This window comes from Colossoma macropomum, unplaced genomic scaffold, assembly GCF_904425465.1.
Source record: "Colossoma macropomum unplaced genomic scaffold, Colossoma_macropomum, whole genome shotgun sequence".
NCBI lineage: Eukaryota > Metazoa > Chordata > Actinopteri > Characiformes > Serrasalmidae > Colossoma > Colossoma macropomum.
In genome coordinates this window covers 42,112,092-42,136,547 of record NW_023494793.1, presented here as the reverse complement: position 1 = coordinate 42,136,547, position 24,456 = coordinate 42,112,092, and the positions used below count along the sequence as shown (strand labels likewise).

Below are 24,456 nucleotides of genomic sequence, written 5' to 3'. Positions count from 1 at the left end.
GAACAACAAATTTGTTTTTACAGTGTATTTTTCACTGCATAAGGTCGATAATACTAACAATACACTTTATTAATGCGCTAACACATTAATTTTTATTGTTACTTAATGTTTCAGATGGACAGTGGTGAGCACAGTCACTAGTTTATCTTAATATACAACACTAAGGGTGAATAATTCATAGTGGATACTGAATAATTCATAGTAGATACTCAATAATTCATAGTAGATACTGAATAATACATAGTAGATACTGAATAACTCATAGTAGATACTCAATAATTCATAGTAGATACTCAGTAATTCATAGTAGATACAAAATAATTCATAGTAGATACTGAATAATACAGAGTAGATACTGAATATTTCATAGTAGATACAAAATAATTCATAGTAGATACTGAATAATACAGAGTAGATACTGAATAACTCATAGTAGATACTCAATAATGTGTAGTAGATACTGAATAATTCATAGTAGCTCCTGGATAGTTCAGAGTAGATACTGAATGAATCATAGTAAATACTAAATAATTCATAGTAGATACTGAATAATTCATAGTAGATGCTGAAAAATTCATAGTAGATACTGAATAATTTGTAGTAAATGCTAAATAATTCATAGTAGTTACTCAATCATTCATAGTAAATATGGAATACTTCCTAGTTAGTGAATTTCTCCTAGTAGTTCTGAATAATTCACAGTATTCTTACATTCTATGCAGAACTCTGAAACATGGTTATGAAAAATGATTATTTTATTTAACCCTCATAATCATAACTCTTGTTTTCCTCCAGGCTCCGAGTCTTGAAGCGCGAGAGCTGTGGAAGGGCTTCATCTTCTCTGTGGTTGAGGTTAGTCAGGATTTCTGAATCAGGTTCCTGGTTCTTGACGTCATGGGTGCTTTCTGCTGTTTTCCTGTCACAGTGATTGAGTTTCCCTTCAGAGAGAGTCTCACCAGCATTCTTCTGATAGTTCAGAACCAAAGTGATCAGTCTGGACAGCTGATTGAATGTTAGAATTACATTGTGGGTGCATGTTATTAGAATGAGCCGTCTGTCTGATGGTGTGTGGGATAGATTTTTTTACCCAGTTGAGTTACAAAAAGCTTAAAAAAAGAAAAGAAAATGAAGATTAATATAAATTGAGTCATTGTAATTTTCTTTTTTGAAAATGTTTTTACTGTCAACACAGAAGTGTAATGTTTTTATGTTTATCATTTTGTTGCGTTTAAGAGGAAGTATTGAGAAAAGTGTTGTTCTGGAATTGGTATCAAAGTCTAGGTGTCAGTAACACATTCCAGCTGCGCAAGTCAGCTGACTCAACACTTACCGTATTGGGAATTTCACAGTGCCTCAGGTGTCTTGAGTTCATCTCATCCCTACTGACTCACTCATGAATGAACCTTTAATTTACGCCTGTGTATCTGCTTTCATCACCTGCTTCTGCACACTGTCTGTCCTGTAGCAGGACATGAATACCGTAACATAAATTACTGCAGAACTAAAGGATTCCTGTGGTTTAGCTTTGCCGTCATCATTATATGATTTACTGGCTTTTACTTTATGTAAATGTGCTGTAGATGTTTCTGTATCACACCTTTTTTAAAGGCTTCTGTATAGCACCAAAAAGGGTTCTTTTATTGTTACAACCTTGACGTCGTAACAACAGCAGAACCCTTTTTAGTGCTATGTAGAACCATCTACAGCACATTCTCCATCAGTCTGAAGAACTCTTTCACAATGCAAAGAAACATTTAATCACGCAAAGGGTGTGTTGAGTGTTCATGGTTCTAGATAGAACCATTTTCTTTATTAAAGAACCCTTGAAGAACCAGGCATCGATCAGGCATAACATTATGACCACCTCCTTGTTTCTACGCTCATTGTCCATTTTATCAGCTCCACTTACTATAGAGGTGCACTTTGTAGTTCTACAGTTCTGCATACTTTGTTAGCCCTCTTTTACCCTGTTCTTCAGTGGTCAGGACCCCCATGGACCCTCACAGAGCAGGTACTATTTGGGTGGTGGATCATTCTCAGCACTGCAGTAACACTGACGTGGTGGTGGTGTGGTAGTGTGTGTTGTGCTGGTCTGAGTGGATCAGACACAGCAGTGCTGCTGGAGTTTTTAAACACCTCAGTGTCACTGCTGGACTGAGAATAGTCCACCAACCAAAAATATCCAGCCAACAGCGTCCTGTGACCAGTGATGAAGGACTAGAGGATGACCGACACAAACTGTGCAGCAGCAGATGAGCTATCGTCTCTGACTTTATACCTACAAGGTGGACCGACAAGGTAGGAGCGTCTAATAGAGTGGACAGTGAGTGGACACAGTGTTTAAAAACTCCAGCAGCACTGCTGTGTCTGATCCACTCGTACCAGCGCAACACACACTAACACAGCACCACCACCACGTCAGAGTTACTGCAGTGCTGAGAATGATCCACCACCCAAATAGTACCTGCTCTGTGAGGGTCCATGGGGGTCCTGACCACTGAAGAACAGGGTAAAAGAGGGCTAACAAAGTATGCAGAGAAACAGATGGACTACAGTCTGTAACTGTAGAACTACAAAGTGCACCTATATAGTAAGTGGAGCTGATAAAATGGACAATGAGTGTAGAAACAAGGAGGTGGTCAGAATGTTACGCCTGATCGGTGTAAATTAATGATAAAAAGCCTTTTGCCTGCCAGACGAGGATGAGGACGAGGTTGTGAAAATAACAACTTTGAAAATATCATCTGTTTTTATATTTCAGAATATTTTTAGGTTGGTAATAGAGGTCAGATCAAGGGTCTCAGTAGAGTGAAACTGTTTGTGTCCCTCAGCTGGCGGTGCCCACCTCCCTCAACCTGCTGCCCGGCCAGATCCACATGCTGAGGGAAGTTGTGGAGAAAGAGAAACTGAGACGCAAACCTCTTCCTTCTCCTCCTGCATCTGCACACGCTACTATAACCGTGCCCTCGAACAACGCTCCGGCCGCCCTCCACAACATCTACGTGACCACGCTGTCCGAAATGCCAGCGTAAGTTCACAAGCACGTTTTTGTTTAGGTTCGCATTTGTGGCCAGAGACTCTTGGATGTGTGTGTGTGTGTGTGTGTGTGTGTGTGTGTATGTGTGTGTGTGTGTGTGTGTGTGTGTGTGTGTGTGTGTGTATTCATATGCAAAAGTTTGGGCACTCCTGATCAAATTCCATATTGTGTTGATTTTCTGAGTGTAAATAATTGAACACATCCTCTACAGAGACACACTACTGCTCATTTTAAGTCACATTTACTGTTTATTTGCTGAATTAAGCATATTGGCAAAAATAAAACATAACATAGCCAGTGCAAAAGTTATGGCACATGTAAAATATACATATGTATGGTGTATTTTATGTAGTAATTTTTTCCCCAGTATATTAAATTCAGCAAATAAACAGTAATTGTGTCTTAAAATATGCAGTGTGTCTCTGTAGAGGATGTGTTCACTTATTTTCACTTAGAAAATCAACACAACATGGAATTTTACCCATTTGTGTTGTCATGTGCTGTAATAATAATAATAATAACAAGAAATAAACGACAAATAGAGGAGTGCGGCTCAGTGTGGCTGTGGATTAGAGCTTGAGGACCTGCCCTGAGTGAGTACATGCATTTTGGTGGCTGTCAGGCAAAGGAAAGTATACATCTTGTTTGTGGGTGAAAATGAATGGGAGTCTATGAGAGGAACGAGGGATGAAAAAACGACACATAGAGGAGTGCAGGTCAGTATGGCTGTGCAGTACAGTTTGAGGTCCTACCTTTAGTGAGGACATGTAGTTTGGTGGCTGTCGGGCAATGAAGTAATAGACTTTGTGTGGTGGCGAAAATGAATGGGACTCTATGGGAGAAACGAGGGATGGAAAAAAAATGACAAACAGATGAGTGCAGGTCAGAATAACATTGAATTTGTGCTTGGGGGTCTGCCATGAGATAGTGTATGTGAAATGGTGTCTTTGGGGCAAGCAGAAGTTCAGTAGATGGCACATGCAATTTTTCATCCCCATTCATTCCTATGGGGAAAAAATTCGGAATTTGACGAAGATTGTATGAAAACCATGCGTCTGGTCAAAAAGCTGTATATAAGCCCAAATCACACAACCAGACCGGACAATCTGGAGTTGAAACGGCGTTGACATCTCAAAAACTGTGGGACGAGTAATGCGGCAAAAATCCAGCAGAAAACTTAGAATAATGAAGAAGAAGAATATAAAACGAAGAACAACATAATTGCTTTGCAATGCGCAACCATAACAATAATAATGATATACTTGCAATCAATTAAAATAATTAATCACAATGTATTGTATTACTTTGTGTGGTTAATTGCTGTTAATCACATTTGCCTTATTTGCTCTAATTTGACTGTAAAGAAAGGTTTTCCAATTTAAATGACTAGAATGTGTTTATTTACTTCAGTAATTAAACTTGAACCTGAACATAAAGCTCAGACTCCTGCCCTGCTTGATCAATATGCCTAAATTAAATTGTTAAATTGTGCCCTTCAGCTTTCTTTCATTACAAGGACACCTAAAGGAACTGTATCATCCTCAGGGTGAGCAGGACGCTGAGTACACTGTAGCCTTGGTCATTGTTCTCAGCTGTGTTTGTATGTATGTGCTGTGGTTGGTCGTGTAGGTGCTACCAGCTGGTGTCCCGCGCTGAGGCTGAGCTCGTTCTGGAGAGGAATCAGGAGAAGGGGAACCTGCTGCTCCGACCGGGACGAGACGGCTCCTCTTTCGCTGTTTCAACTCGACAGGACCTCGACGGGTAACACACATGCAGATACACCCTCACACATGTAGACGCACATACAGTTCTGTGCAGAAATCAGTGGTCACCCTTCATTTAGTTCATTTCCAGGCAAACAACTGTTAAGTACAAGTTAGTTTTTAGGAGATATTTCTGAGGAGATTAAATGTAAGATAATCCGTTTGCGTAATCAAGGGAAAAAACAAGAGTTTCCAAAACTGGAGTTCAGAAAGTTCTACAGATACTCCTAACAACCACCGGGAAGACCTGGTAGACACCAAAACTGCCCCCATCAGATAAACAGCACTTAAAGCTTTCATCTCTGAGAGAGAGGAGAAAATCAAGCTGCTTCAGATCTGAAAACATCCACAGGTGTTTCTGTCCATCCTTCCACTGTGAGAAGACGACTCAGCGCTGTGGGTCTGAAAGGATGTGTAGCTGATCAAGAAGAACCTCACTGAGAAAAGGAGACGGACACATCAAACAAAGAAGCTGAGCGATGGACTGACCACCCCAGAGTCCAGACCTCAAACCCACTGAATGTGTTTGATTACTTCAGAAAATGATCAACCAGCTTCTAAGACTGAACTTTGGAGGTGTGTCTGCAGATTCTTTGAGGAACTGAAAGTGAGTCTCCTGAAAAGAGTGGAAGCTGGAATAAAGGGACACAGTGACTCACTACACACTGAAAAAGGGATATTATTTTTAGATATTTTTCTGTTAATTATGTTTTCTGTAAAGTAATTGCGTAGTAAATTACATGTACGTGTTCATACATCAGTTCAGTTCATACTTTTACACTTAATTTGAAATAGACCTGCTGGTTTCTGACGCTGTATGACATGCTCTTACCTATAGACATGGACAAAACCACGTAAGCAGGTCTGTTTTAGATGTTTTGAAGATGCAGTTTGCATAATACTGGGAGCAGCGGCTCTTTTACTGCCCTGTTGTGGCTCCACAGCAGAATCAGATTTGTAGGAAAAAATAAAATAATCCTCCTTTACAGTAAAATAAAGCTCTGCTGATCGTTCAACACAGTTTAACAGTAAATGGTCTTAAACTCTGGAGTTAATGTAGTACTGCTAATTCACCCTTTAACCCTGAAGATCAACGCAGACTGCTGGTCACCATAGCAACACAGACAACAATCTCGCCTAGCTAGTAACTAATGAAACGGCAAAGAGAAAGACTTAAGACGAACATCGATAATTTAGAAATAAATAGACTTGCATTTATAAGCACTCGGATGGTTTCCTGTTGTGTTTAATCTGTAACTGGAAACCGTAAAATGCTAAAAAGTTGCAAAGCTGAAGTCAGTTTCTTGTTTGAATTGTCCCGTTCCACCTTAAATGGTGCAGCAGTTACATTCTGGCGCCTCAGGCAGCATTTAGGTGGAACGGGAAATTTCAAACAAGACGACTTCAGCCTCGTAAAAAGTCGAACGTTGAGAGACATTTTACAAGAAACTGTTCTACTTTTGTGGAAAAGTTTCCTGCTGGAGATGCGAGAAAAGTGGCTATAGCTGAGCTAAAGCTTAAAGCAGAGCAGTGTAAGTCTGTGTTTTCATTTAGTACATCAGCACATTTACAGCCAAGATGGTAAAATGGACATAAAACGTTGTGGCTCCTCTCAAGGTGGTTTGATTTTTTTGTTGAAAGGACAAAATAGCTCTTCTTAACATTTGGATTGTGACCCCTGCACTATGCTATCTGTTGCCAAGCTTCCATTACTTACAGCTCCAGTGCAAAACGTCCGCCAACCTTACCACATTACTGGAATTCCCATCAGCAATACACTGGTTTCTGTTACAGGACAGACTGAAGGGTATTTGATGTAAAGCTGGTAGATGACAGAAAGAGCCCTGAAGGCCTCACTTCTCCAGGAAGAGGGGGCTGAAACTCAGCTATGAAGAAGCTATGCAGACTACTCTGGTTTCTCTTTGAATGCTGTGACTTTTCGTGGTTCTTTATGCAGAATGATGAAGAATCACTACTCTTTCTCTCCTTCCCCCCCGACAGACCAGTGTACAGACACTACCGGGTGACTCGGAGGCATGAGGGCGGATTTGACATCGCTGTAGAGAACCCTGTGAGTGAGACACTCGGACACAAGCAGCCCCCCCCCACTCTAAAACATCAGCACTCATTTGAAGGGGATACTTCAGTTGTTGAGATTTAAACAGACATTCAGAGTGGTTTGATGTTCATTATAGAGAAACCTGACGATGATTTCTTTACAGTGGTGGTGAGAGGAACCAGGGGTCGCCCAATACAGGCATTTTATTCACTATCCAAGACCATCAGTGAACATACACATACAGGAGTTTTTATACAGAATGCTGATGATGGTGAAATAGTGGTACATCTGAAAAAAAAATAGTCCCCAGATTTTTGCCCTACAGCACCCTGCGTGTACCCCTCGGCTGTAAATTCGTTAAAATAAAAGTGCTTTACGCCAAAATTTTGTCAAAAATATTATAAAACAATGTCTTAGGCGGCGTATTCAGTGTATAACTTTCTGTGAGGGAGCTTTTAGAGGCATTAACCTCTTCAGACGTCTGGTTCCTATCACTGTAATGTAACATTCTTAATGAAACAACTGCTGAAAAATAAGCTAATAAGCTGATTAACAGAAAGCAGTAAAACTGCAATGTGTGCTTGGAAGCGCCGCCTTCTGTGCTACAATATTTATATTATTTAGGACTTTTTGAATGTCTCCTGTTCATTTGAGTTTAAATATGACAGTTGACAACTGCAGTCAGTGAAGCACTGATTGGTTAGTGGAATATATGGCTACTTAAAATCTGGTCCACCCTACCTTGTAGCTGCATTTGTTGACCAGTTTATATTTATGTTTATGCATTTGGTAGATGCTCACATCCAGAGCAACTTACAATTATTAAAGTCAGGTTACAGGTAGGTGAATGTAGCGTTAGGAGTTTTGCCCAAGGGCTCTGTTGGTGTAGTGCGGTGTGGTTACCCGGTGGGGGAATCGAACCCCAGTCTGCTGCATACACTGTACACTACACTATACCAACCATTACTTAATCAGAAACACTCATAGGTCCACATACATTAACATGGTGGAAGCATTGTGTGTGGTGCAGGTTTAAGTGTTGTTGGGGCTGCAGCCAGTAACTGTATAGTCGTTTGTGAAAGTTTGAACACCCCTAAGTGAAAAGAAGTTAACACATCCTCTACAGGGAACAAAAGATGCCATTTTTCTGCTAATATTAGGGCGTAATTTCTGTTTATTTGCCAAGTTTAACATGTTATTACATATTACGTAAAACAAAAAATATAAAATCCCCCATATCTTTTGATCAGGACACAATTTTTTTGTTCATTTTGTTCCCCAACATGTTAAATTCACCAGAAAAACAGTAATCCTGCATTAAAATATGCAAAACTGTGTTCTCTGTGGAGGATGTGTTCACTCATTTACACTTAGAAATTCAACAAAACATGCAACTTTTGCATATGAACAAAGTGGTACATGGTGTTTCCAATAAGTGTGGCCAGTGAGTGTAGTGGCCACCTCATGTTTAGCTACATTATATAGGCATTTGTGTTACCGTATTACCCAGAGTGACATGTGGAGCTCGTAAACAGGCATATTATTAGGTGTCATATTTTTACTCCGTACTTTAGATGGGATTTATGTAGATGTATAAATTATGCAGGGTTCTTATAAAAGCAAGAGGGAAGTGGAGATAAGGAGGGCAGCGAGGCTTGGCACACTCTGCGAACTCCATTGTAAAGTTTATCAATGATCAAACAGGAATTTAGATAGCCACCCTGCTCAGAGCACTTATTTGGCTGCGGCTTTTATAATGCTGGATTATTTTATTGTTCCCTCTCATGTGAACTCAGAGAAATGATATTAACCATTTTTTGCTTTTGTCTTTGTTATGTAATGTTAATGTAATTGGCTTTGGCCTGTATCAAAGTAAGCACCGCTGTCGGTGATATGTATACTTTTAATACTGTATATAATCAATGATCAGCTAGTTAACGCCGAAGTGCCCACAGCTCACCCTTTTAGTGTGCAAGTTAATGCCTCACATATACTGTATAACTCACGGCTGCCTGTTTGTTTCAGATCCAGTGCGAGACGCTACACGATGTTATAAACTGTTTGGTGGAGAAGACCGGAGGAACCCTGAAGCCTTTAACACTGGAGGGGGCTTATGAAAAAAACATCAGTAAGGAATTTATCACTTTAATATATATATATATATATATATATATATATATATATATATATATATATAAACAGACAAACATGATAGAGGTGACTGTACTAAGCAGTACTTTGGCAGTTTTTCAAGCTTTCGTGAAGCTGGATGTGATTAGTGATTACTGGACTTTGCCTGTCTTATGACTGTCTTATAACAGGCCGAACATCGGGCCACCGATTAGTGTAGCACAGTTACCAATCAGAAATTAGAATACATGAAACATACTCCTACATTCACCCACTGATTACACTCAAAACAGGTAAACATGTAAACATGTAAACACTGCCTCTCAAAAGTTTGGGGACAACTGCTGTCTTTTTCAGTTAAGTGAGAAAATATTCCTGCAAACGTTTTGTTAGGACAAAGCAGCCAGATGCCGATTAATCTGGTGATTGAAAGAGAATTCAAAGAGAACTCAGAACTTGTTGAAAGACGTGTCTTTCAAGAATGTGAGTGAATTACTAGAATAATATAGTGTTTGTTGGAACAAAACCTTGTATCTCCAAATTGAGAACTTTACAGGACAAGGAAAAAACCTACTTAACTTTGAATGTAAGTCAATGGAACCAGACTTTTTTCCAAGTCAGTTTTTGACCATTGCTTTTGGTCCATGTATCATGAAATTTAGACACAATGTAAAGGGCAACAGTTGCATTTTCGAATTATGTCAAAAACTGAAAAACAACGAAAATGGAGATATGAGGTTTTGTCCCGAGCGCAGTGATATAGTTAGCATAAAGCAGCTGTGTCAAACTCAACCAGTAAAAGGGCCATATTAAAAAATCTCATCAAGTCTGTGGGCAAGAGGAAAAAATATTTTTATTTCAATTTTAATTAATGTTGTGCTGTAACCCGAACTGACCATTGTTCATTCAAAATACACAAAAACTTCAGCAGTAATATACAGGCACTTGTAGTAGACCTTGAAATATTGCATAAATACTTTAAATATTCAGAATTTAAACGTCCCCAGGTGCTCGGTCTTATAAACCTACCTGTTTGCTTGATCTAAACACCTGGCATCCTCTCTTTGCTGCAAGTTCATTAAGACTCGGGCTCAGTTTCTGAGCTGCTGAGCTGACGTTAAATATTTATGTTGGTTGAACTGCAGCTGAAATGCATTTGGTGGTATGACTGGTGAGGAATTGTGTAGAATTGAGGTGTAACCACTGTCCCATAGACTGTTGTTGGGGTAGTAGAGTCAGAGCACACATTACGTTGCAGTGCATACTGGGGACTGTAGTGCAGCACATTGTGAAACAGGCTATTATTAATAGTAAATGATAACACTTTTTCGGGCCAGATAGGAATGTGTGGTGGGCCTGATCTGACCCACGGGCCTTGTGTCTGACACATGGGGAATACCGCATCTCTGTGTTAATGCTTTGTGTGTATTTATCTTCAACACTTCATCAAAGTATCTCCTTGGTATGAAGGGCTGGTTCTGCCTAAATAATTCCTTTGTCAGTTTTCTTTTCTAAAATAAGCTGTGTTTGAGTGCTGACATCATAACAAGGGTAGATGGAGGACCACCCTACCCACCCACTCGAGAGAGAACAATTGTCCTCTTTTTGGACACAGATGTCTGGGGCATCGCCAGGCAGCTGTGCCACTCAGAAGCCCCTTGACACATGCTTATTTATTAAAAATGCAAAGCTACTCTGTAAAGAAGTGGCGCAGTGAATTGGCTCGACTCCAATGTGTGCATCATTTCCATGTGAATAAGATATGATAATAATAATAGTGTTGAATTTATTCATGTGTAAATGATGTGCACTTTTGAATTGAGTAAATTCAACACATTACGGTTTGCAGTGTAGTCCCCAAACTTTTGACTGCAAGTGTACTGTATCTAGTCGTGTGACGACAACTTTGGGTCAAATGACGTGTTGTTTATTTTCTGAGTGTCAGTAAGTGACACATCCACTAAAGAGACACACTTCTGCACATTTTAATACACAGTTACTGTTTAGAAAGTTTAGAATCTGCACTTTCCACACAGTTTCTCCACTTGTTTCACTGAGCTTCGAGTCAGAAATTAGTATCATAAAACTACCTTATTGCCAGTTATAACTGCTTTTGTTATGGAAGCAGACAGATATGCTGGTCGCATGCCTCGAGTTCCAGTTTCAAGAACTCAGAATGTCATGATTAAAGTCAGCTTACAGCAGTTTTCATTCTGCTCATAAGAAATAATCTGAGAGGGCTCAGTGGGCAACTCCGGCATGTTTACTGAGTTATTTAACACATTTGGGGAAAAAATAAAACACAAAATGTGGCCAGTGGAAAGGTTATGGCACAATATGGCACATTTTATGTTTATTTTTATCCTAATATGTTAAATCCAGTACATAAACAGTAATTGTGCTCTCTGTAGCGGATGTGTTCACTTACTTTTACTTAGAAAATCAACAAAGCATGTGAAACCTTTGCATACCACTGCATAGCGTTTTGAGAAGTTTTCCTTTAAAAGCACAGACCTGTTTGTCTGCCTGTGATGGCCTTGTTCACGACAGCGTTATGAAACACCTCATCAGCTCAGCGCTCTGAAACAGGTTTATGGCAGGTGAAGAGAAGTGAAGGCACGTAGGCCTCAGCTCAGCCCACCCTTTTCTCAGAACACTTTTTAGCGCTTACACACTGAAATAGCTCTGGGAAACAAATGACTGGCATTGTTTTAGTGTCAGTAGGGTGATCAGTTTAAACCTTGAAGGGAAATTCCACCAGTATTTTACAAATTTTCTGCATAATTCATTCACTGAGATGTTAACAGAGTCATTCAGAGTGGTTTAGTGTGAAATGGTCGATTGTAGAGACAGTGGTGGTGATAGGAACCAGAGGTCACCATGACTACAACACAAATATAGCCATTTTATTTACTATCTAAAACCCCCACTGAACCTACACATGTTTACTGAGTTTTTATATGGAATGTTGATGATGGGAAAATAGTGGTACTTCTGAAAAAAAACACTCCCTAAATTTTTTGGGGGGAACTATTTTGTCTTACAACACCCTGCATGTACCCCTCCGCCATGAATGAATTAAAATAAGTCTTTTAGGCCAAAATTCCCAAAATGATCATAAAACAATGTCTCAGGCAGCACATTCAGTGTATTGCATGTATAACTTTCTGTGAGGGAGCTTTTAGAGGTGGACTTAGTTAGGTTACACTGTTTTTTCCGCCTGCGAGACAAGACTGTGCAACAACTTTTGATCAAATTCAAATCATATTAAAACATCTCCTCTTTGCTTACAAAACACAAATGTGGTATGGCTTGAAAGTTTAGAATCTGCACTTTCCACTCGTTTCACTGAGCTTCGGGTCAGAAATGATTACCATAAAACTACCGCGTGCTTTCCTTATTGCCAATTATAACTGCTTTTGTTATGGAAGCAGACAGATATGCTGGTTGCATGCCTCGAGTTCCAGTTTCAGGAAGTCAGAATGTCATCATTAAAGTCAGCTTACAGCAGTTTTCATTCTGCTCGTAGGAAATAATGTGAGAGGGGTCAGTGGGCAACTCCGGCATGTTTACTGTTCACGGACACGGATGGCTGGGGTATCGCCAGGCAGCTGTGCCACTCAGAAGCCTCTTAACACATGCATATATATTTAAAATGCAGAGCTACTCTGTAAAGAAGTGGCACAATGAATTGGCTCGATTCCAATGTGTGCATCGTTTCCATGTGAATACAAATATGATAATAATATGAATGTGTTCATGTGTGAATGATGCGCACATTTGAATTGAGTAAATTCAATACATTATGGTTTGCAGTGTGGTCCCCAAACTTTTGACTGCAAGTGTACTGTATCTAGTCGTGTGACGACAACTTTGGGTCAAATGACGTGTTGTTTATTTTCTGAGTGTAAATAAGTGACACATCCACTACTGAGACACACTTCTGCACATTTTAATACACAGTTACTGTTTAGAAAGTTTAGAATCTGCACTTTCCACACAGTTTCTCCACTTGTTTCACTGAGCTTCGAGTCAGAAATTAGTGTCATAAAACTACCTTATTGCCAGTTATAACTGCTTTTGTTATGGAAGCAGAGACATATGCTGGTCGCATGCCTCGAGTTCCAGTTGCAAGAACTCAGAATGTCATCATTAAAGTCAGCTTACAGCAGTTTTCATTCTGCTCATAGGAAATAATCTGAGAGGGGTCAGTGGGCAACTCCGGCATGTTTACTGTTCACGGCTCTTTCCTGAGAATTTTGGTACGGTCACTTCCTCAAACTCGCCTCGTTTGGTTTTCTTCTTTCGTTTCAATGAAGTGAATCGTGAGAACCGTACTTGTTTCTACGCTCATTGTCCATTTTATCAGCTCCACTTACTATATAGGTGCACTTTGTAGTTCTACAGTTACAGACTGTAGTCCATCTGTTTCTCTGATACTTTGTTAGCCCCCTTTTACCCTGTTCTTCAGTGGTCAGGACCCCCATGGACCCTCACAGAGCAGGTACTATTTGGGTGGTGGGTCATTCGCAGCACTGCAGTAACACTGACGTGGTGGTGCTGTGTTAGTGTGTGTTGTGCTGGTATGAGTGGATCAGACACAGCAGTGCTGCTGGAGTTTTTAAACACTGTTTTTAAACACGAAAGCTCATCTGCTGCTGCACAGTTTGTGTTGGTCATCCTCTAGTCCTTCATCCGTGGTCACAGGACGCTGCCCACAGGACGCTGTTGGCTGGACATTTTTGGTTGGTGGACTATTCTCAGTCCAGCAGCAACACTGAGGTGTTTAAAAACTCCAGCAGCACTGCTGTGTCTGATCCACTCAGACCAGCGCAACACACACCACCACCACGTCAGTGTTACTGCAGTGCTGAGAATGATCCACCACCCAAATAATACCTGCTCTGTGAGGGTCCATGGGGGTCCTGACCACTGAAGAACAGGGTAAAAGGGGGCTAACAAAGTATCAGAGAAACAGATGGACTACAGTCTGTAACTGTAGAACTACAAAGTGCACCTATATAGTAAGTGGAGCTGATAAAATGGACAATGAGCGTAGAAACAAGGAGGTGGTCAGAATGTTATGCCTGATCGGTGTGTGATGTTCTTAATGACATTAAAATGTTGAGATTACTTGTCAAAACCTCTGATGTCATGTTGAGAATATAGCAAACATATATATATATATATATATATATATATATATATACATCGCTGCTGTCAGGACAAAACCCTTTTTTCAGTTTTTGACATAATTTGAAAATGCCTGTTGTCCTTTACATTGTATGTAAATTTTATGCTGAATGGACCAAAAGTAATGGCCAAAAATGACTTGGAAAAAAGTCTGGTTCCATTGACTTCCATTAAAAGCAAAGTGTTTTTTGCTTCTCCTGTAAAGTTACCATTTTGGAGATACGAGGTTTTGTTCCAACAACAGTGATATGAATGTATACTTACAGACTCCTCCAGCATTTCTTCTGAAATGAAGGGTATCAATAGTGAGTTTGTGCTGCAGAAACAGCCTCTACTCTTCTGGGAGAGCTTAACACTAGATGTTGGGACATTGCTGTGAGGATTTGATTGCATTCAGACAGAAGAGTATTAGTGAGGTGGGGTACTGATGTTGATGATGTCTGGATCACTGGAGCTGGACTGGATGCATATGAGCATTAGGGGTTATATGTATTGTATTTTTGTGCTCAGTACTGCTGTGTTTTGTCTCTCAGCGTTTGTGGACAAAAATAGAGAAAGTGGGGAGAGGAGTTTAATCTTTGCCAGCAGCTGCCCTGGACCATGTCCATCTCCACCTGTACCTGGGACCCCCAAACCAGGTACTACACACACACACACACACACACACACACTAACACATACACACACACACATACACACACACATACACCTGTCCTGTCCTGAATGCAGTGTGTGAGCTGTTGTTTTTCTCTCCTTAGAGAAGAAAGTGTCCAGCCCTCAGCCTGAGAATGAATACGTCATTCCGTCCGGTCAGTCCATCTCTCTCTCTTCTCCTCTCTCTCTCGCTTTCTCTCTCTTACTCTCTGTTTCTCTGTCTCTCTCTCTCTTCTCCCCTCTCTCTCACTTTCTCTCTCTCTCTCTTCTCCCCTCTCTCTCACTTTCTCACTCTGTCTCTCTCTCTCGCTCTTTCTCGCTCTCTCTTCTCCTCTCTCTCACTTTCTCTCTCTCACTCTCTTCTCCCCTCTCTCTTTCTCTCTCTCTCTTCTCCCCTCTCACTTTCTCTCACTCTGTCTCTCTCTAGCTTTCTCTCTCTCTTCTCCTCTCTCTCTCTCTGTCTCTCTCTCTCTCTTCTCCCCTCTCTCAATTTCTCTTTCTTCTCCCATCTCTCTCACTCTCTCTTCTCCCTTCTTTTTCTCTCTCTCTCTCTTCTCCCCTCTCTCAATTTCTCTCTCTTTCTTCTCCCATCTCTCTCACTCTCTCTCTTCTCCCCTCTCTCTTTCTCTCTCTTTCTTCTCCCATCTCTCACTCTCTCTCTTCTCCCTTCTTTTTCTCTCTCTCACTCTCTGTCTCTCTCTCTTCTCCCCTCTTTCTCTTTCTCTCTCTCCCTTCACTCACTTTCTTTCTCTCAGCTATTTGTCTCTCTCTCTCATGCTCTCACTCTTTTTATTTTTTTGCGTCCCTCTCGCTCTCTATTTTTTTCTCATGCTCTCTCTCTTACTGTTTCTTACTCACTCTCTTTTTCTGTCTCGCACTCACCGTCTCTCATTTTCTTTCTTTCTGTCTCTCCTTCTTTCTCTCATGTACTTCATCCCCTGTTGTTATTGTCGTCTTTCTGTCTCTTACTCACTCTGGCACTTTCTCTCGCTCTCTTCCTCATCCCTTTCTTGCTTTTTCTAACTCTTTCTTTCCCCCACCTCCCTTTCTCACTCTCTCTTCGTCTCCCTTCAGTCACTCTCGCGCTCTCTCTGCCTCTCTCATACTCTCACACTCGCTTCCTCACAATTTCTGTCTCTCTCTTTTTTTTGTCTCTCTTTCTCACTGTCCTGTTCACTTTTATGTGTGTTTCAGACGTGAATGAAGACAAGGTCGACGGAGGTGCTGGAGCTCCGCCCCCTGTACAGCCTCGTGCTCCAGGTAAAGAACAGGAACAGGTGTTCATTGAACCTGTCAAGCAGTCAATATGGCCTAAACATACAGTCCAATAAAGCAGCTTCACCAAGACCTTTTCCATCCTAATCACGTTTAATATGTGTCATTACACTCAAATGTTTATTGAAGAATGCAAATATTTGCTCATGAGGTGCCTCAGAGCAAAAAGCTCAACTGTTTAAGAACGAAAGAAAAAAGGACCTGAGTAGAGAAAATAATCTGACATCCATAAAATCTTGGATGTGTATCATATAATGATAAGAATCATTCTTGTGCATTGGCAGCGCGAACTTTGCCCCATCAGACCACTGTTCCTGAAGGCCTGACGATGAGCCCAGGTGAGCGCCTTTATTCTATTCTTTGTTAAAGGGGAATTCCACCGCTTTTTCAAAATTTCTGCGTTCTTAAATTGTTGATATGTAATCAGAGTGATTCAGAGTGGTTTGGTGTGAAATGGTTCAGATGTCTTTACAGTGGTGGTGATAAGAACCAGGGGTCGCCATGACTACAACACAAATATAGACATTTTATGACCTACACAAGTCTCTGTATTTGTTAGTTTGGTAAAAGCATGGGTAAGTATTTTTTTTGGGGGGGACTGTTTGGCCTCACCGACACCCTGCATGTACCTCTGCACACGCCTCTGGTCAAAAACATTTTAGGTAACAGGCTTTTCATAAAACTATCATAAAACAATGTGTCAGACATCAGGCAGTGAATTCATAACCATTTCATGTAGTGACTTTCTGTGAGGGAGCTTTTAGAGGTGGACGTCTGGTTCCTGTCACCACCACTGTGAACAATTCTGACTCTGTAAGTTTCTCTAGAACAGAGCGTTTCACACCAAACCACTCTGAATGACTCTGTTTACATCTTAAACATTTAATGATGCAGAACTTTTAAAAAATCAGTGGAATTCCCCTTTAATACATTGAAAAAGTGGTGAATATAAAATGTGTTGCATCGACAAGAAATTATGTGGATTTCATATGCAACCAGTTTGCATGTTTAAAGCAAATACATTGAAAAGATTTTTTTCTGTTTATACTGTTTACTGTTTATGAGAAAACAGTATAAAACAAAAGTCATTTGTCCTCTTCTGTGCTGCAGGGGGTGCTCTGCTTCCGCCTAGTCGCCCGATTCCACGACGAAATAGTATGTCAGAGATGCCAAATCTACGTGCACGGTGCCCACAGCCTGACACAGGCAGCATGTCAAAGGGTAAGGGGTCAAGCTTGATTAAAACTAATAATAGAGCTTATTATCTGGGTTGTATTTGTAACAGATGGAATATGACATTGTTGTACGACTCATCAATGAAACTGCACACAAACCTGATCCAAACACAACCAGTGAAATCACACCTTCACAAATTTACATAACAGCGCAGGAGTTGATGGAAATGGAGACAGGAATATGAGTGATATGATAACGGCATTAGATCTCACAAAACCTTATTATACTGCATCGCATTACAAATCCAAAGTTATCTGGCAGTAATGATCACTGTGCTCTGCAGCTACATATCCAGAGCAGGGAAACACGCCTTATAATGCAGAATGACTCACTAGTGACGTTCACTGCTCGAAAAGATGCACAACGATCTTTCATCTGGGCAAACTTGTCAAAAACTTTTCTCTCAAAGTCACCAATCTATGAATAAATTCATTTGATACCATAGCAAGAGCAGGAAAGAAGAGCAGAAGAGTGTTTTTAGCTGCGCTCACAGTTAGCCATGTTTTTCTCTTGAACCTCTCTTGAATGCTCTGGCTGGTGTGTCCCAAACGTTTAATCTCTAATTTCTGCTCTAATGTCAGGGTACCAAATTTAACTCTTATTACATTTTTGACTTGACTCATTATATTGCCTTGCTATTGGCTACCACAACTGATGAGGAACAGGGTCTAGCTGCGTAGCAACGCCCACACCGTAAACAACGTTACTGAACGTCTGGACGTATGTAAATGTATTATTTTTTTATCGGCTGCTCTCAGCATGGAGCCAACGTGATCGTGCCCCACAGCTGGTTATTGAAAGCATGTTAAACATGCGCAGAGTGTTTTAAACTGCTCACTTGGTTAGACGAAAGCTGACAGGCCGGCCCCCTGCTCATCAAACGAAGATATATATCACTGCTGTCGGGACAAAACCTTTGGCGTTTTTCAGTTTCTGACATAATTTGAAAATGCCTGTTGCCATTGTGTTTAAATGTCATGATGAATGGACCAGAAGAAACAGCCAAAAATGACTTTGACTTACATTGAAAGTAAAGAAGGTTTTCCCTCTTCTGTGAAGTTACCATTTTGAAGATTTGGAGGTTTTGTTCCGACAACAGTGATACATACACCGATCAGGCATAACATTATGATGCTGTTGGCTGGATATTTTTGGTTGGTGGACTAATCTCAGTTTAAAAACTCCAGCAGCACTGCTGTGTCTGATCCACTCAGACCAGCACAACACACACTAACACACCACCACCACGTCAGTGTTACTGCAGTGCTGAGAATGATCCGCCACCCAAATAGTACCTGCTCTGTGAGGGTCCATGGGGGTCCTGACCACTGAAGAACAGGGTAAAAGGGGGCTAACAAAGTATGCAGAGAAACAGATGGACTACAGTCTGTAACTGTAGAACTACAAAGTGCACCTATATAGTAAGTGGAGCTGATTAAATGGACAATGAGCGGAGAAACAAGGAGGTGGTGATAATGTTACGCCTGATCGGTGTGTATGTATATATATTAGTTGTCATACTGAAATATTGATCATGTCGTGCACTGCTCCACAGCGACATCTGGTGGGGCCAGGCCCAACTGCCCCCTAATGTATAGATGCCACTTCTATACGGCTGTTTTTGCAGTTTAGTTTTAATATATGGACTGGAGAGTGAACAGTACATCAAACTCTATATTTCAACAAGCGAAGAAAAACCTGCTTCCATAATATGTGTCCTTTAATGATGCTGGTCTTAAGGTGAAGTGAGTGAATACTTATTGGCAAATGTATAAACTGTCTGATTGGACCAAATGCAGTAACATTAGCCTCATGCAGATGTGAGAATGCTTTAGTTCAGCAGCATTTCCTCCTGACTGTATCTCTTCACTGAGAAACTAGGCGCTGACCATCGTTGTGGTTTTTGTTCCACACAGATTTCGCTGAAGAGCTGAAACAAAAGTTAAAGCAGAGGCAGGCTACTATAGAGTGACCCCTGACCACAGACCACCTGGTTCACCCTCACCTCATCTGAACAAAGGAATGACGGCGTGAGAAAAGGAATGAAAGACTCATTGAGCCGGTCGCACACAATAAAAAGGAATCTATCCTGTTATTGACCGCCAGGACTGGGCACGTCTGGAAGAGACTAATCAGCCGTCTGTGGGTGTCGTCCAGCTGGCTGGACCAGTGTGGACATGAGTAATCCTGAAGATCGACTCTTTATTGATCCTCCCTGAGATTCCGCCGTCTCATCTAGTGATTACGCATTGTAAATTAGCAAATAACAGCAAAAAGCTGTGAGTCTGCTTGTAAGTGCCACATCATCATCATCGCCTGTGTTCCCTTTAGACAGTAAATCACTGTCTGTCTGTATAGCATTATTGCTAATCTAAGTGGTGACCCTTCATTTGAAGGAACACATATTGGGGCTTAATTAACGTCTTATTCTTTTTGACCCCCAAATTAGACCCTTCTAAGTGTCTGTTCACTGTGCATTAGGCTTTATTTGTTATGGCCTGTATTAGTACATTGGAGATCTGCTGTGTGAAAATCACTAAAATTGCTTTTTTAGTTGTAATAATGCAAAGTAAATATTTATAATTAATGATAATAAAATCATAATTATAATAAAACCATATCAACCAAATTCCCGTAGCGTCTAGGTCAGGGGTCGGCACGGCTTTTTCACCACCCTGTTGTGGCTCCACAGCAGAATCAGATTATTAGGTAAAAATAAAATAATCCTCCTTTACAGTAAAATAAAGCTCTGCTGATCGTTCAACACAGTTTAACAATAAATGGTCTTAAACTCTGGAGTTAATGTAGAACTGCTAATTCACCCTTTAACCCTGAAGATCAGCGCAGACCGCTGGTCACCATAGCAGCGTGGATAACAATCTCGCCTAGCTAGTAGCTAACGAAACGGCAAAGAGAGAGATTTAAGACGAACATCGATAATTTGGAGACGAATGGACGCATTTATAATCACTCCAGCTGGTTTCCTGATACGTTTAATTGCAACGAGAAACTGTACAACATTAAAAATTCAGAAGCTGAAGTCAGCTTCTCGCTCGCTAGCTTCTTGTTCTAATTTTTCCGTTCCTCTTTAAATGGTACGACAGTTAGCTTCTGGTGCCTCAGGTTTATTTTAAGGTGGAACAGGAAAATTCAAATAAGAAGTTGATGAATGAGAAGCGACTTCAGCCTCAGACTTCATCGAACGTTAAGAGACATTTTACAAGAACCTATTTTATTTTTTCTGGAAGTTTCCTGCTAGAGATGCGAGAAAAGCAGCCATAGCTGAGCTAAAGCTTAAAGCAGAGCAAAGTAAGTCTGTGTTTTCATTTATATTTTTAGCCCATACCAGCACATCAGCACATACTGAGATATTTACAGCCAAGATGGCGAAACTTTACTTCAATAAAATGGATATAAAATGTTGTGGCTCCCAAGCTGATTAGATTTTTGTTGAAACTTGACAAAATGGCTCTTCTTAACATTTGGGTTGCCAACCCCTGGGCTGTGTAGTGACTTTTGGGGTTTGTCATTAATATTTCAAGATGTGTTCAATATTCTAAAGTAGAGTTTTAGTCATTACTTATCAGAGGCTAAAACATGCTACAGCAATGCTTCGGTAAGTCAGTTTGTGTCATTTATTTTAAAATAAAAATCATTTCATTTTGGTAGCAATATGCAAAACATTCTTGTAACAACCAAATGCGGATAAGTTAAATTCATCTGTGAAAGAGATTTTGGTAATTTGGGAACTTTTTTTGGTAATTATTATGAACAGATGTTGAATTTTGGATGCAAATTATGCATTATTATAAGGGATTTTTACATAAACCTCCAATTATGTGCTAAATAAAGCTTAAAGTGCAGTGAATACACCATTTAGAAGTGTCTAATTTAGGTTCTGTTGAACACAGTAGGCCCAGTATGTGCTCCTTAAAATAAAGTGTTACCATTTAAATCCGTTTTCCTCTTATTTTGGTTTCCCTCTTATTGTACCTCATTTTATTTTTTTTTATTTTTAACCAGTGTTGTAATGTACAGTAAGAATGTGGCTGAATTGACATATTTCTGCTTGTTCATTAATCATTTATGTCTAACGCCTTGGCTGTATTTGTAACAGATGTAGTGCTAAACTCATCCTTTCCCTGCTGTACTGGTGCAATATTATGAACAGCGTATATTACGCATGGTTAAGCTGCCGTTCTGGACTGTGAGGGGAAATTGCAGCCGATAAAATGAAGTGTTCTACTGTGATTTTCTGTAAAAACGAATCAAATGAAGCTGATATGCTTAAACTGATGTGTCCCTTGTATTAACTCACCACACAACGACTGTTTTCTTGTTTATTATTGTGTTTTATTATCTTGCCTGGGATACACAGTGGAAGAGAACTGAAGACTTTACAGTGTGGATTCTGTGCTGAAGGGGAAATACTGTTTAAAATACTACAGTTTCAGCTGAAAAGCATTGCAGGTTATAGTCACAGAGAAACACAGCGGAGTGCAGTAGCGTGCCAAAGAGGCAAACACAACAAAAATAACTGCCTCACCGTCCCATCAGTAGGATGTACAATAATAGCACCACATAAACCAAAAAAACATGATAAAATCTTCCCCTTTTGCCTACAGAACTGCATGCAGTGAAAACTAGTATTACCTGTTTTAACTGGTTTACGTTGTCATTACAAAGGGAGACCTATGCTTTATCAGACCCGGTTTATGTTGTTTACGCTTTCCGCTCCTGTTTTTTTGGACTGTTGCTGGCACTGTAACGCTGAATACATTCTATATGAAGTGTTTACTACTGTAACATTACCATAAAGACTAGGTTAGTGTGCTACTCTGGTGAGATAAAGCTGAAGATAAAGCTGTTTTTTTCTTGAGAAGCAGCTGGCAGAATTAGAGGCATATGATGAATGACATTCGGTGTGAAGATACACTACAGTCTTCAAACGTCACACACGACAAGGTAAACATGCCTGAACAGGTGCACTGAAATCCAGGGATGGGCATTTAAATTTTGTTATTCAAATATCTGCATTTTTAAATGAACAGTATTTTAATATCTGAGATTTTTTAATGTATTGTTTGACATTGTCCATGGTTGAGCTTGCTTACCAGTGCTGTGCAAAAGTCAGAGACCACCCTTTTATTTCTGTCCAGTCTAAACGCTAAAGTACCAATTCCAATCCAAATAACGAACGCCGTGTTCTCCGGACCAAAGGAGAAACGGACGCATCTTAAAAAAGGAAATCTTCTTAAATGTGTGTTTTTTCTTAAATTCATTTATAAGAAAAAAGTTGAGAAATTGTTATTCTTAAGCATTATCTTTTCATTTTCTTAACTATTTTCTTAAAAATAATTCTAAGAACAAGAGTTATTCTTGAAAATATGATGTGCTTAAATGTTTTCTTCACCTTCCGACAGACTAACACTCGTCTTACGCTGTAAGAGGCAAGGACAGCGTCTAACTTTATCACGGACGCTGCCTCTGCTGCTCCTCCTGCCCATCTTCATCTGTCACCCCACAATTATCATATTTTCCAATGAGAATTTTTTTGTGTTGGATGTTTCTTCCAACATCACCTCCAGTTCTTCTTTGCTAAAATTTTTTTTAACGCTTGGTTTGCGATTTTTTTGCTCCTCTGAGTGGATTCAGTTCGTACAAATTCAAACTGTATCTGACGTCTTTTATGGTACATGGTCAAATGCAACGTAGCCTACATAAGAAAACAATGAAGATTTTCTTAAGAAAACCTTAAGAAAATATTATCTTAAGAGAATATTTGAGAACTTCTCAAGTTTTTTTCCAATAATTGCATTTAAGAACATTCTTATGAACTTCGTAGTGTTTGTCTTGAGAACCTTTGCTTTTTCTTAAGAAGGCTTTCGTGAGTCCGGACCCTGGACTGTTACCAACGTAAAGTAAAAAGTCAGGGGCCAGATTCACAACAGCGTCTTAAGAAAGAAAATCATCTTAAATGTGCTTTTTTTTTCTTAACGTTATTCTTAAGAAAAGCGTTACGAAAAAATGTTCTTAAGCATTACCTTAATTTCTTTTCTTGACCATTTTCTGAAGAGTAATTCTAAGAACAAGTGGTTTTCTTGAAAATATTATGTTCATAAATGTTTTCTTAACCTTATAACAGCTTCACACTCGTCTTGGGCTGTAAGAGTCGATTAGGTCGTCATCTAAATTTATCAATTTATCTTCTCTTGCCCATCTTCGTCTCCTGCTTTCCGCCATCACCCCACAATTACTGTACATTTTAAGGAGGATTTTTTTCCTGTTGGGTGTTTCTTCCTCAATCACCTCCAGTTCTTGTTTGCTAAAATTGTTTTAAACACTTGGTTTGATGTTTTCCTCCATTTTGCTCCTCTGAGTGGATAAAACTAAATAATGTAAATAACAGTTAATACCAATTCAAAATGTATCTTGCTTCATTTATGGTGCGGGGTAAAACGCAACAGAGCTTACATATGAAAACAAAGAAGATTTCTTAATCTTAAGAAAATAATTAAGATTATCTTAAGAGAATATTTGAGAACATCTCAAGTTTTTTTTGAAAATTGCATTTAAGAACATTCTTAGAACTTCTTAGTCTTAACTTTTGCAAGTTGTTTCTTAAAAAGAGCTTTCATGAATCCAGCCCCAGGTCTGTTACCAGCGTAAAGTTCAAAAGTCAGGATCTGCCATATTATGGGGGAGTATTAGTGGCCATAGCATGGGTAACCTGCACTTCTGTGAAGGCATCAAGATATGGACACATCTTGTAACAAAATATCGGAAAATGAAAATGAAAAACGACAAGGTTTTGTACCAGGTCGTTTTTCATTTTCTGACATAATTTGAAAAAGCCAGTTGCCCTTTTTACGTTTGGTCGGATGAATAAACCAACAGAAATGGTCCAAAACTACTTGGAAAAAATATGTCTCCATTTACTTACAATAAAAGCTAAGAACATGTTTCCTTTTTGAGATATGAGGTTTTGCCTTAAAGTCAATGCTGTTTTGGCATCATTACACCAAAATTACACCGAAATCTTAACAACTAAATATAATAACAAAAGTTGTCCACTCTTTACCTTCATTACAGCTTCCATTCTTTTCAGG

General features: G+C 39.8%; 1 protein-coding gene across 2 annotated transcripts in view; it reads left to right on the top strand.

Moving 5' to 3' along the window:
* The window catches only part of stap2b (signal transducing adaptor family member 2b), a 30,384-nt gene extending 10,294 nt beyond the window's left edge, over positions 1 to 20,090 (top strand). Inside the window, exons 4-15 of one of the 2 annotated variants that reach the window (XM_036579597.1) lie at positions 796 to 852; positions 2,832 to 3,028; positions 4,667 to 4,798; positions 6,802 to 6,871; positions 8,885 to 8,987; positions 13,180 to 13,251; positions 14,716 to 14,820; positions 14,941 to 14,991; positions 16,031 to 16,096; positions 16,396 to 16,449; positions 17,222 to 17,332; positions 19,264 to 20,090. In XM_036579597.1, the coding sequence (XP_036435490.1) occupies positions 796 to 852; positions 2,832 to 3,028; positions 4,667 to 4,798; positions 6,802 to 6,871; positions 8,885 to 8,987; positions 13,180 to 13,251; positions 14,716 to 14,820; positions 14,941 to 14,991; positions 16,031 to 16,096; positions 16,396 to 16,449; positions 17,222 to 17,332; positions 19,264 to 19,319 (1,074 nt within the window). In that variant the 3' untranslated portion in view covers positions 19,320 to 20,090. The remainder of the gene's footprint in view (positions 1 to 795; positions 853 to 2,831; positions 3,029 to 4,666; positions 4,799 to 6,801; positions 6,872 to 8,884; positions 8,988 to 13,179; positions 13,252 to 14,715; positions 14,821 to 14,940; positions 14,992 to 16,030; positions 16,097 to 16,395; positions 16,450 to 17,221; positions 17,333 to 19,263) is intronic. The other variant, XM_036579598.1, reaches the window with a different exon arrangement.
* Positions 20,091 to 24,456: the final 4,366 nt, after the last annotated feature.